Source organism: Actinia tenebrosa, unplaced genomic scaffold, assembly GCF_029948245.1.
Source record: "Actinia tenebrosa isolate PJP-AT-01 unplaced genomic scaffold, QUT_ActTen_1.0 PGA_scaffold14__42_contigs__length_11649687, whole genome shotgun sequence".
Lineage (NCBI taxonomy): Eukaryota > Metazoa > Cnidaria > Anthozoa > Actiniaria > Actiniidae > Actinia > Actinia tenebrosa.
This window is the reverse complement of record NW_028292574.1, coordinates 8,345,671-8,358,411: the sequence shown is the minus strand read 5'-3', so window position 1 is coordinate 8,358,411 and position 12,741 is coordinate 8,345,671. Positions and strand designations below refer to the sequence as shown.

At 36.3% G+C, this 12,741-nt stretch overlaps 1 protein-coding gene across 1 annotated transcript; it reads right to left on the bottom strand.

Moving 5' to 3' along the window:
- Window positions 1–4,185: 4,185 nt before the first annotated feature.
- LOC116292204 (uncharacterized) lies at window positions 4,186–8,860 on the bottom strand. Its single transcript, XM_031699466.2, has 3 exons — window positions 7,732–8,860; window positions 5,914–6,115; window positions 4,186–5,405 (listed from the first exon to the last, which is right to left on the bottom strand). Exons 1-3 carry the CDS (start codon window positions 8,572–8,574, stop codon window positions 4,186–4,188), a joined length of 2,265 nt encoding a protein of 754 aa, XP_031555326.2. The 5' UTR covers window positions 8,575–8,860.
- Window positions 8,861–12,741: the final 3,881 nt, after the last annotated feature.

Sequence of the window (12,741 nt, the reverse complement as noted above, 5' to 3'; positions counted from 1 at the left end):
GTTTCGTGGTACAGAAAAGACTGAGCTTAGAGACTCAAAATCGTATAAAGGAATTTGATCAATGAAGTAATTATTAAACGTTTTGATGAGATCGAAATTTTGTCCATGACTCACGTTTATTTTAGCTGTAGTTAATATTAACAAAAGGATAAAAATAAGCATAATTAATCAGTTATAAGGTTTGGACAATCCTGAGATGACAATACAAATATTTCCTACTGGGTTTTGCTTCCTTTTATGGGCAAAGGAAGTTATCATTCTCGTCCTGCACGTTTGTCAGAAGTGAAGATTTGTTATCTTAGTTATTTTTAGAAGTCTGGAATAAAAGGAAAGGAAAGATAAGTGGATGAAAGAAAGGAGAGAAATGAAGGAAGGAAGAAAAGGAAGGAAGGAAGAAAGGAAGGAAGGAAGGAAGAAAGGAAGGAAGGAAGAAAAGAAGGAAGGAAGGAAGGAAGGAAGGAAGGAAGGAAGGAAGGAAGGAAGGAAGGAAGGAAGGAAGGAAGGAAGGAAGGAAGGAAGGAAGGAAGTAAGGAAGGAAGGAAGAAGGGAAGGAAGGAAGGAAGAAACTGCTCAAACAAAGAAGCCATCATAGGGCCTTTCTCTCGCGTTTGGAAACCACAGCCGATATGGAACAATTAAAAAAAAAAGAAAAGATGGAAACGCACTTTTTGTTCCAAAGAATATTGAACGGCAAATAATGGTATCGAAGTTTAGCTTACTTGCAAGTGTTACTTCTAGAACAATGTCCAACAAATTTTCTGCCACATTGAATGAAAAATAGACTCTTTCAGTTTGAAATATCGATACAATGCTAACAGGAAAATACAAAAATCACACTTTTTCTAGAAGGAATCTGTGGCATCTCTTTTTTATTTTATTTAGTCCTTATAGTTGCGCTTCCAAGATAATCTTGAAAGGGGTTTTTAAGCAGAAGGATTCCGCTAATAATGAATTAGAAAGTAAGTTGCGTTGGCACCGATATTTTACTCCAGAACATTGGAGCGTAAGCTAGATCTCTGAGCCATGGATGAAAAATGAGCGATGTTAAATCAACCAAAACTCACGACATTGTCGAAGTAAGCATACACGATAAAGCCACACAAATCTCGTGAAGCTAGTAGCCCTATAACTCCCAGAAAAATGAAATCTTACATGGAACTCTTTTCTACATTACTGTAATGAACAAAGTCATTTATTTAAATTTTTAAGTTTTGTCATTTTTGCAGGGAAGTCATGCAATAACGATATCGTGACAAATAGACATTTGTTTGATTGCTTGGTGTCATTGTTTGTATTGATTTTGAAAAGTTATCTGTTTGATGCAATAAATAACGAATTCTCTAGATTTGGAGATAGGAGTCTATTTTTAACTAAAGTACAATACTGAGCCTTAGGTACTGCACGACTTAATTCGTGTTCCCTCAACCGATAAATGAATTATTTGCTTGCAAATAAAGTTGTATGCAATTATCTTTTATAAATATATTATATTATATTATTATTATTATTAAATATATATTAGTATAGGAAATCGCACGATCTCGAGTAAAATTCTGAATTTATAGTTTTAAAAGTTTTCACGAAATTTGGACGATTCTTTATGCGAATCCAATTCGAAAACTTTCAAAATCTCACGAGTATCTATTATTATCTATTTATTATTATCTATTAATTCCGAATTGTATGAGAAGATTGTGCGATTTTTTGTTTAGAATACTCTCAAAAAAACTGAGCAGCTTAATTGGGACTCTATTTGGGATTGATTGTACTCCTCTTATCCAATCAGAATGGAGTAATTTTGTTGAGTCTATGTGCGATGTGAAGCTATAGATTTTGGGGACTAACAACTGATTACCGACAACCCCTTCCCAACTGTGTATTCGTATTCCCAGTTTCCTCATATAGACAAATAATACCAACACAACTACATATACGTAATTAAAAGTGAGTTTTCTTATTTGTTTCTTGTCTTTTTTTCAACTTTTACAATCGATTGCAATAGAGTGCACGCACTAAATACGTGAACATTAATTAGTACTATTTCATACAGAATCCTGTGTTTTCTATTGTTTATTTATCACCATTTAGTACTAAAAGTTAGTATTTGTTTCACGGGTTTAGTGCGTGCACTCTAATCATTAATTTTTTTGTTTTTGTTTCAGGCTTTTGCATGATCATTTATCGTTTCGTACCAACGACACGGAACAATATACAATGATAATTAACCGATGAGAATAGAGGGTTCTGCCATGGCAAGTTCCATCTTCATTCAAAGCTTGCACTGGGATTAGTAAACTGAGTTTGATTTACAGCATGGCATGGAGAGTGACTTTGATGACCCAATTTGGCCCTCATTACAAAACGATTCTATTGTATTAAGTTATCATTATCTTCTCAATGAGTGAAGAACACCAAATGGAGCAAGACGCCCTGACAAAAAACTTGATTAATTGAAGTATATTACTTGAAATGTTTGACAAGTTTTATACAAGAACAAAGGACGTCTTTCTTAATGTGATGAAAACATTCCACTTCATTGCAAGTTTGGTTGATAGTTTAGCTTCTAGTTTCTTCTAAGTTAAGTCCCTACTCGAGTCTTGAATCATTCCAGACATGCCTACATGTTAAATTGCTTGACTGGATTAGCATTGGGTTTTTGATAATTAAATAATGTTCGTTCAAGTAAATTTCTTTAAAATTTCAAAATCAGTTTGAATTGCTAAATTGTATATCCATCCTTTGATTTAATGCTGAGAAGAGACAACTCTGAATAAATAAATTTTGTATAATCAAGAAACACAGGTTCAATTCCATTGGTGCATTGAGGCCGAAGTCACGAATAGTCCACTTCACAGTTCCCTATGCCATCTTGAAAGGTAGCCGTTTCTTTGCATTGAAGCGAGACAAACGGTGAGGTAGCAATGATAGGGACCTAGTGAATAATTGTCCAAGGTGTTAAAAAAGGTCTCTATCATTGCAAGCTCACCGTTTAATTCGCTTCGATGCAAAGGCTCGGCTACCTTTCAAAATGGCGCAGGGAACTGTGAAGGGGACTATTCTTAGGTTTTAGTGCGTGCAGCAATACTAGCTGAATGCATGTGCGCTGGGTCACCCCTCATGGGCAAAGTTCAAATGGTCCAACATAATCTGATTGTTTATCCATAGGGGAGAACAAATATGGATTATTAGATTAAATATATAGTGTAGCATCGTGGTGTACGGGTTAACCAAGTGCGTCATAGGTTTCCAAACACACGAGTGGGAAATTTTTCAAGGAATTTCGTTCTCCTCACTCAAAAAAATTCAATGGCAGGCAAGATTCCAACCCGGCACTATTTGGCATCAAATGATATTACATTTGCCTATCCCAACCATAACGCTAAACCTAGCCACTCAGCTTTCCAATTTTTTGTCATATTTAAAACAATGCTTATAATTATGTACAAAAATATTTATTACAGTATAATATATACCATCGTAGGACACGACTACTGGCCGAATGAATCTGCATATCGGAATTTAAATTTAAGTAGACCCCCCCTGACAATTCCCGTACAACACGATACTACCAAATAAAGGTTAACTTTATACTTGTATAAATAGCGAGGCTGTATTAAAATCAGCTTAAATGACCCGCGATACAGTTAAATAGAATCAAATAGACGCAAAAGAAATTAGTGGGAATAACATCTACGTTCAGGTTCAAATCTAAAGTCAAGTGCTTGCACAAACTGGTTGAACACAAGAAGATTGTAATCCTGTTTAACCGGTTCCTATATTAGCTTATTATTAATTGCAATATTTGTCTACTTAGATTTCTCCGAGTTCCTTTCTTAGTAGGTCTGATACTGAGCGTGTGTAATTTCTTTTTGAATTGTCTTTTTTCAAACAAGTGATTTTCCCAGAATACACTTCCATTTCAAGGTTGCTTTGCTTTCTTCTTGGTGTTTTCGCGTCAGTGTCATCTTCACTGTTAACAATGGGGGCCTCCCGAGGCGGGAAGCGGGGGGCACGGAAAAGGGAAAGGGAAGGGGAAGAAGGGGGAGGGAGAGGAGGAGGAGGGAGGGGGAGGAGGAGGAGGAGGAGGAGGAGGGAGGAGGAGGAGGAGAGGAGAGGAGGCGGAGATTGAGTTTTCGTCGTTAGTCTTAGTCGTTTATCGTTCTTCTTAGTCGTATCTGCTTATTCTTATATTATTCTTCTTTTCTTTCTTTTCTTCTTCTTCTTTTCTTTCTCTTCTTTCTTCTTTTCTTCGTCTTCTTCTTCGTCTTCTTCTTCGTCTTCTTCTTCGTCTTCTTCTTCGTCTTCTTCTTCGTCTTCTTCTTCGTCTTCTTCACCATCCTCTTCCTCATCATGCTTTTTATAATCTTCCTCATCTTCATTGTCTTCATCATTAATCTTTTCATCTCCTTGTCTTTCCATATCATTTCGACAGTCTCCACTTTTATTCGTTTCTTCGTTTTTATCTCTTCTTTCTATACCTACATCTTTTTCAGTTATTTTCTTTCCTACGAATCCGTCATGTAACCGTTCTTGAATAACATCCTTTCTCTCTTTGGCATCTTTATTTAAAGTATCTGGAAGTAACTCATACGAATCTTTGTTGTTTATTCGACTCTTACGCTGTTCATCTTCTTGTAAAAGCTTGACAACATCATCAACGAAGAAATGCCCCTTCGATGGACTGTCATTCTTGTTGACTTCTTCAAGCAAGTCAGTTATGTCCTCGTCATTATAACTACTTTTGCTAATATTATCCTTAACTTTATCCTCTTCATCCCCAATAAATCCTTTGTTTGCAATAGAATAATTCTCATCTTGGTTGTATATGTTCTTTGAGTCTCCATCGTTTGCCATTGTTTCCCTTGAAGTAATAGCTATCCCCCTGCTACCATCATCGCTGTCATCGCCATCTTCACTATCCTCCTCAGAAACAAGTTTCTGGATGTCCTCAAAGTGTGCCATTATGCTCTCACTAAGCGGACATATTGCTATGTCTTCTTCAGAAGCGTCACTTATTGTCTTTTCTTTGGTGCTTTCCTGTATTTCTGTTTCTGGTGTTTTCTTATTTGCTTCACGAATCCGAAGACTTTCTTCAAACGGGCATATAGAGATTTGGGTCTCATCATTGTCATGATAACTTTCATCGTCTTTTAGCTCGCTTGGAGTCATTTCTTCTACAGGAAAAATTGCTATCCCATTCGGATTATTATCATCGTCATCATCATCACCATCGATTACACAATGAGATGAATATTTAAGACTGTGGTTGTGGTTTTCTTCATCTTCCACAAATGCAGTATTCACGTGTTGTGTATGTATACGATTAATAGAAGCAAGGCTGCCTCGCTTCGCGGTGAAAGACTGGATTGAATAAGCAGTTGCTTGCGAACCGCGACGCTTTCCATCTGAAATGAATAATGTTGCAAGTTTGAGCTCAATGAAAATCAGCTTTTCCTCGATTATATTAACGGAATAACGGAACACAGGAAAGAAATGATAAGAATAAAATAGAGCAAGGAGTAAAGAATTTAAAATGGGAAGAAGGAAAATTGGAAAAAGAAACAAAGAAGGGAGAATGAAAAAAAATGGATAAAATGCAAAGAATGAAAAAAGAGGAGCAAGGAAATGAGAAAAAAAAAAGTTAAAAAACAAAAAAACAAAAAAAAAAAAACGAAGGAAGGAAGGAAGGAAGGAAGGAAAAGTAAGTAAAGGAAAAATAGAGAAAAAGAAATAGGGAAAAGAACGGGAGAAAGGGGAAAAAAGAAAAATAATTGAACCACGAAAAATATGGGACGAAGGACTGGAGGAAAAATATAAAAACAAAAGATGCAAAAGATAAACTTCTCATTACAAAAATGACTTAAAATTAAAGCTTCATACAGTACATAGGAAATTAATTTCAATTTCACTAACCAAAGAATTGACCATCCGGCTTCCCTCCTCCACAGATGGACATGATCTTCCTAAAAATGAATAGGTAGCCACGCCTGTATCGCAGGCTCATCTTGCCGTATAGTATAGGGTTGATGATCGCGCTGACCAATGAAAAGAAGCCTACTATGACTTCTACAGTGTGAGAAAGATGACCACGAGCTAAACCAACCAAGTTGATCAACTGAAAGCCAATGTGCAAAACGAAGAAGTTGGTCAAACTTAGATATTCATTGGACGGTAGCACGATACGTGGTAGGGGATTTCGAATTTTTGCACTTACGTGACGAAAACGATAAATTAAAGAAGAAGAAGAAGAAGAAGAAGAAGAAGAAGAAGAAGAAGAAGAAGAAGAAGAAGAAGAAGAAGAAGAAGAAGAAGAAGAAGAAGAAGAAAAAGAAAGAAGAAGAAGAAGAACGAAGAAGAAAAGGAAGAATTAGGAGGGAGAAGGAGAGAGAGAAGGAGAGGGAGAAGGAGAAGGAGAAGGAGAAGAGGAAAGAAAAGAGAGAAAATTCTAGTTTTTCAATTTTCTAAGAAATGAAAATTACACAATATCAGCAGTGTTTGCTTTTTACGATTGTTATTTACGTGCGACAATGGAACTTATATAAATATTTTAAATACACTTCTTAAGCTCAAAATTAAATTTCCATCTTCCATAATACAGTTAATCTGTTAAAAAAAAAAAAAAAAAAAAAATTATCCAAATTTTTTTTTACCGACGGAAATCCCTCAAAATACCAATTTTAATTCTCATTTTATAGAGCATTTACAAAGTGTCAAAGCTTTTAATTTTTTTTTAGCACGAATTCATATGCAAACGGGTTTCGACTTCTTTAAAATTCTTTGCACAAAGATTCAGCTGTCAAAACTCATTCTTTAGGCAAACAGTAGGCATTTTTGTAAAGTAAACTAGATCTGTTTTATAGCACAGAACCGTAGTACTTTAGGATGAATTGGAAAGATAAAATTTCATTACATCAACACTCGGCTTTTTTTATATGCAATCAAGATTTCGAGTTCAGCACGAATTGTTTCATTTTTGTTTTTAATCTAATGCTATAGGCGGGACAATTAGAAGAAAAGTTAAATTGAATTTTTGATATATCATCTTCGCAAGCGGTTATCTTTTGTATTCATCTACCTTTAGGAAACTAAAATGATATCGGTGTTATTGAACTGATTAAAGCTCTCTTTGCAATCACTTCGTAAGTCCCTCTGAAATAATAATGGTGTTATACTTTGAATGTTGTGATAGATTGAATTTATTCTTAATAGCCGGTAAACTATGGCTTTATTACAGCCGGAAAGTAGATAATGAAAATGTGGTTGATGATGATTCGTGTTGTGAAGGAGGCGATGAAAAAACAACAAACAACAAAAGAACAAATTAAAGGGTAAGCCGGGGGGAAATAAGGGAAGGTAAATAATTAAGAGAAGAGAAGAGAAGAGAAGAGAAGAGAAGAGAAGAGAAGAGAAGAGAAGAGAAGAACAAAAGAGGAAGAAATGACAACGGAAGTAAAGTTAAGAAAAGAAATTTCAATTTCTTGAAATGAAATTTCTTCAAATGAACGGCACTGATAATATCAACCCCTGACAAATATATCAACAAACGGCAAATGACGGAACTTAAAGAACATAAAATAATCATGGCGCCCTGAGAAAATTTGTTTTTACGAATAATAAAGAGAATTCTTAGAGAAATAAAAAGAAAATGAAATAAAAACGTCGAGAGAAAGGGGGAGAAAAAAAAAAAAGAAAAGAAAAAAAAGAAGTAAAAAACGAAGTCCACCAACTTACCAAATATGGCAGCCAGCTAATATAGTACAGAATGACTACAATCCCCATCATTTTGGACAATTGTTTGACTTGTTTGATTCCAGCTGTTTCTTGAGCCTTTCCTTGTGTGTCTCTTGCTCCTGTTTGGTTCGCAGCCGCCATGACACTTTGCCGTTTGATAAACTTTCCACTGGACAGACGTATCGCAATAAAACAAGCTAGTACAAGAACGAGTTGGATGACTCCAATTGTTTCAATGATATACCCAAATGCAATTCCTAGATTGTACAGTTGGTAATAGCAATACCCATTTTCGAAACCAGATTTTCCTGCTCCAATAAAAGGGAGGATTGCTATGAATATGGCGAGTGCCCATACGCTTGCGACCGCGATACGAGCTTTCCCTATCGTTATAACACTGTGATGATGAAGAGGACGGGTTAACATAAGCATTCGTTCCGCAGATATGAGTGTGATAGTAAACACTGATATCATTCGCAAAGTAAATGTCATCCAAATAAACGCCGAACACAGTCCTGAAGACCAAGAATTTTGGCCATAAAAACTATTCACGATGTTTAAAATATGAGCTGGAATAGCACCATTGATGAAGTCAGAGAACGAGAGAGAAAATAGAAGAAGGTCTGTTATGGACCACGGCTTGTAGTGGACGAGAGTCAAGACCATCAAAAGATTGCCTGATACCAGAATTAGTATCACCACCTCAACAACTATGCCAACAAGCACATTAGTTTCATCTGATGGAGTACCGCTTGTTCCATTCTCTGTCGATAAGCTTGAAGATACAGTACTCAAAATAGAACTTCCAGCTTCCATTGCGGTGGTTGCAGCTAAAGTAGGCATCTTTACTGAGCGATGGTGCAAACTTTACAGAAGTGTAGTCAACGGTTTCTTCAAGATTTTGTTTGTTTAGTTAAATTAAATTTCTTTGAAACTATAGAAAAACTCGAATTTACGACAACACTTCTTTCTTCTTTCTCACAAATTTAAAAACACTTTTTCGTACGAGTTACAGTGACGTAAGTGTCTAAACTCACATAGAATCTCGACAGACTTTTAGCATTTGATTCCCACTTGGCATTGACCAGCTGCTATTCTTAGGCTTTGGAATGTATAGCATAATCTTCGAAGGATGCTTCAATAGAGTTAAATGCAAATGTTATTTACATAATGAAAAAACTTTGGTATTGGCGTGTGTTTTGTGCTGTCATATGTACGTCCGAAGTGTTTGCACAGGAATCTAAGAACATCCTTTGTTGAGAACTAATTCTCCGCTAAATTTTTATCCAAAATTCGAATCTTATTCTCTTTAGTAAAACTTTGCGAAAAGAGTTTAGGAGGCATAGTACTTCAAAGAAGATTTTCTTCTAAAATACCTAAGAAAATGTGATTGCTTCAAAGAAGGGATACAGTTTTGCCGAGAAATACAAAAGTTCCTTTGTTTAAAACTGGTATGTTTTAAAGAATTTGAAAGCTAAAGTACTATAAGGTATTGTAAGATTACTTTAATGACGTAATCCGTACTTTAAATTGAGCTTTTAACGTGACGGTTTTCCGTAAAGCCGTTAGAATAGATCTGTCACTTATATGACGTGATATAGATAGACCGAATTGAACAGCTGAGACACTGTAGTCCTTTTTAAAGCATTATTACTCGCAAGGCACAATTTCATTTTAACAGGACTTTGGCACCTATCGTGATTAATAAGTTGCAGCACTGACTAATGATGAAGGAAACCCCGCTAGGCGCCATTGACGAAATATCAAAGCACACCATTAAATTGTGCTCGTAGCCAGTGGCTAACAAACCTATGGTTCTCATTCCATGATTAAAACAGAATTTGAAAAGTTTATTAGTTTGCGGAGGGAAGAAAGACATAGTCTCCTCTAGTTCACTCACATCAAATCACCTTTAATGGCAAGGGAAAGACTTAACAAACTCTACTGTCTCGCATGTGATGCCCGAGGTCCAGGAAGGAAACCTGAGAGAGATGAGAGGCGAGTGCAGTACTGCTTCGCCAACCTTGGTTCACTAATATATGTGATGCAGAGTCCAGGAATCTAACCCAAGACTCCAGAGGTGAGAGCGAGTTCATTATTGCTACACTACACCTTGAATCCCCAAATAGCTCAAATTAGAGAATTTTAAACTCAACTATGCACTCTAATCCTGCTTCCCATCCCTCCCTCCCATGGAGGAAAATCGTTTCTATTTTGTCACTGTTTGATTTCTAAATCCAGACAGCGATTTGCTACAAAGGAAAGACTTCCGCAATAAAATACAGACATCATTGTCGTTTTAAGTCCAAATATCGCGTAATTAGATGAGTCGATTGTAGTTCCAGAGACAATATGGCGTCTTTGAATAATGCAGAAACTATTTTTTTAAATGGATAGTTTTATTTTGACTAAACAATAACTGGTATCCAAACATACGCGGTGAACTGATGAGACATTAGAGATATTTAGCATCAGGTTTACCGCTAACACGGAGAAACATTTAGCATCAATGAAATTCAATATGGCGTCTCTTCCAGCAACAACTTTGAAATGACGCCTTGAGGTCAGAACAATGGTCCAAAATAGGGACCCGATTTTATGAATTAAGATGGTTGGTATCGGTACTTAACCCCTCCTCCCCCTCAGAGACCTGTTGAAATGCTCAATACTGGGGGTGTGTAGTGGCAATTTCTATACACGAATATGTTTCTTAGCATACATGCAGACAGACAGTCCATTTATTACTGTGATTTGGCTTTTAGTTTTGGAGATATTTGGGGGCAAAATCTAAGATTTCACTTCCAGAGGTGGTGGGTACGGGATAACACCACCCCTCCCCCCTAAATCGGGTCCCGTGAAATGACAATTGTTTTGCCCTCATCCCTAAACGTTGCGGAAAGTTTGAACGTTGAACTGCAGTTTGAGGTTTGCGGGGCTAGCGAGAACGTCATGCTAAAGGACTCTACTAGCATATTACATGTTCTCAAGAATACTACAAGGAATGGAAATATTTAACATTTTTTTGAGATAAGAGTTTCATATTATAAGATATTTAGCCAAACGTTTGAGCCTGTTGGACATACCAACGGTAACTAAGGGGAGTCTGAACCATGAATTGAGCCTTGATTTAAACAAAGAAGCTGCATGCTTAAACTTATTTGGCAATATGGGGTTGTATACTACAAATACCAGAATGCCTTGCAAACGTGGATTCAAATTAGAAAGAATTCAAGAAGCATTCTGGTATTAAAAGTTGTGAAAATAAAATGTCGAAATCATGCAAATGGCACATTTGCCTACTTTGAGTTTGGTTCAAATAGTTCAAGTACAGCTCTTGAGTTGTGACGTATTTCCGGCTCGAACTGCTCGATATCATCGCTAAGATAAATCGAAAAATTTTTTTTCAACGATTTAACTTACACCTGAATAATTTAGAGCTTTGGACACAACAACAAGAACAAAAAAGAGAAAAATCTTTATCTAATAACTGCTTTTCGTTTTGGACCCGGAAGTCGATTTTTCCATACGACTGCATCACGCTAAAGATCTAATGATGAAATATGTCGAAAGAGTTCCTTTAAATTTGGCAGGGTTTTTTTTTGCAAAACGCATGGCTTGCCTTTCCCGCCTCCAAACCCAAGAAATTTTCTCGCTTACGCGTAAAGTAAAAACCGCTTAAAGAATTTACCTTATAGTGGTGGTGTTTCAGACCACATGTCATTTCCTAGAGTATCATTTCTTTGTTTAACGGTTGCGTTTGAGAAGATACAGGAATTGAAGACTTAATATTCCAAGTATGCGGTCTAAGCCTCGAATCCACGAGTTGCTTGTTTTGTTATTTTAACTTTTGCTTTTTTGTTTACAGACCTCAGAAATGAGGCCGCATTTCCTGGAGTTTTGAGAGTCATCATGGATACAACTCAAACAAAGTAAAAGTTATTCTCAAGAGAATGAAAAGTGGTCTTGAATGGGAAAACATTACGCGCAAACAAATAATGACTACAAAAAACATTTCCTACACTAATAGTTTACTTCCCTCATCCATGTTTAGTGTGTTTACAGAGAGCTCAAAGCTGATCATGAACTGATGCTAAAGAAATAGGCTTATTATCCTGAAATAAAAGTAAAAGAAAACCTTAGGAAAGCTTAGCATCATATTAGTGAGTTTTAGATATACGTTCACGGCAAACTTGAAACTTCAGTTGACCAGTAAAAAATTCTTTTAAATGACTGAAAAAGAATCGCAAAAAAGTCCAAGTAGTAGAAAAACAAAAGAGTATTTGCGCTTGGTGAGAAGGTTTGTAAAAGGTAAAGTAAAATACAGGAAAACTATGAAAACGTGGTGCCGTTTGCGGGGAGAAATAAAGTCAGTCTAAAACTCTCTAATATTGCTGTACGCGTACATTGAACACATTAGAAGGGAAAGGGCTGAAAGTCGTACGCGCTTGCGCCAAATTCTTCAAGAAAACAAACATAGCTGCTGAGAAAATTCAAGTCATATCTAACACGAAAATCGGTTTAGGTTTTCAGGTATTATCAGGAAAAGCAATTGAGTACAAACATAAGAAATGCTCTACATATAATAAAAACAAAAACCTTACGCATTGGTTGATAAATTAAAATACAATTTTTTCTTAACCTAAATTTATAAGTAGGAAATTACCGAAATTTTCAGATACTCGAGAGAAACAACACAAGAACTGTCAGCCATGTTTGTTTTCGATCGGGGATCTTTAGACTAATGATTCAATTTTGCCACAGGAAGCCCGCGTGCTCTTGCAAAAACAGCACCTATTTCTTGATGCGGATGTATATACATACCTAGAATCATGACTGATACAGTCAGTGGATCGTATCCACCCGTTTGCTTATGGTGTTGTCGAACACAGATGCTACAGTCTGTTGCATTCATCTTCTGCAAAACATCAAATCAAGATAGCTTCATTTCCTGTCTCGTGGAATGTGAATCGAAGCTCACAAAGCACTCTGGGAAACCGTGTACTGCAAAAA

Coding starts and splice junctions, on each gene's coding strand:
- LOC116292204 (XM_031699466.2), bottom strand. CDS start 8,574: ATGCCTACTTTAGCTGCAACCACCGCAATGGAAGCTGGAAGTTCTATT. Junction 6,116..7,731: donor TTAGCTGGCTGCCATATTTG/GTAAGTTGGTGG, acceptor ATTGGCTTTCAG/TTGATCAACTTGGTTGGTTT. Junction 5,406..5,913: donor GCCGGATGGTCAATTCTTTG/GTTAGTGAAATT, acceptor TATTCATTTCAG/ATGGAAAGCGTCGCGGTTCG.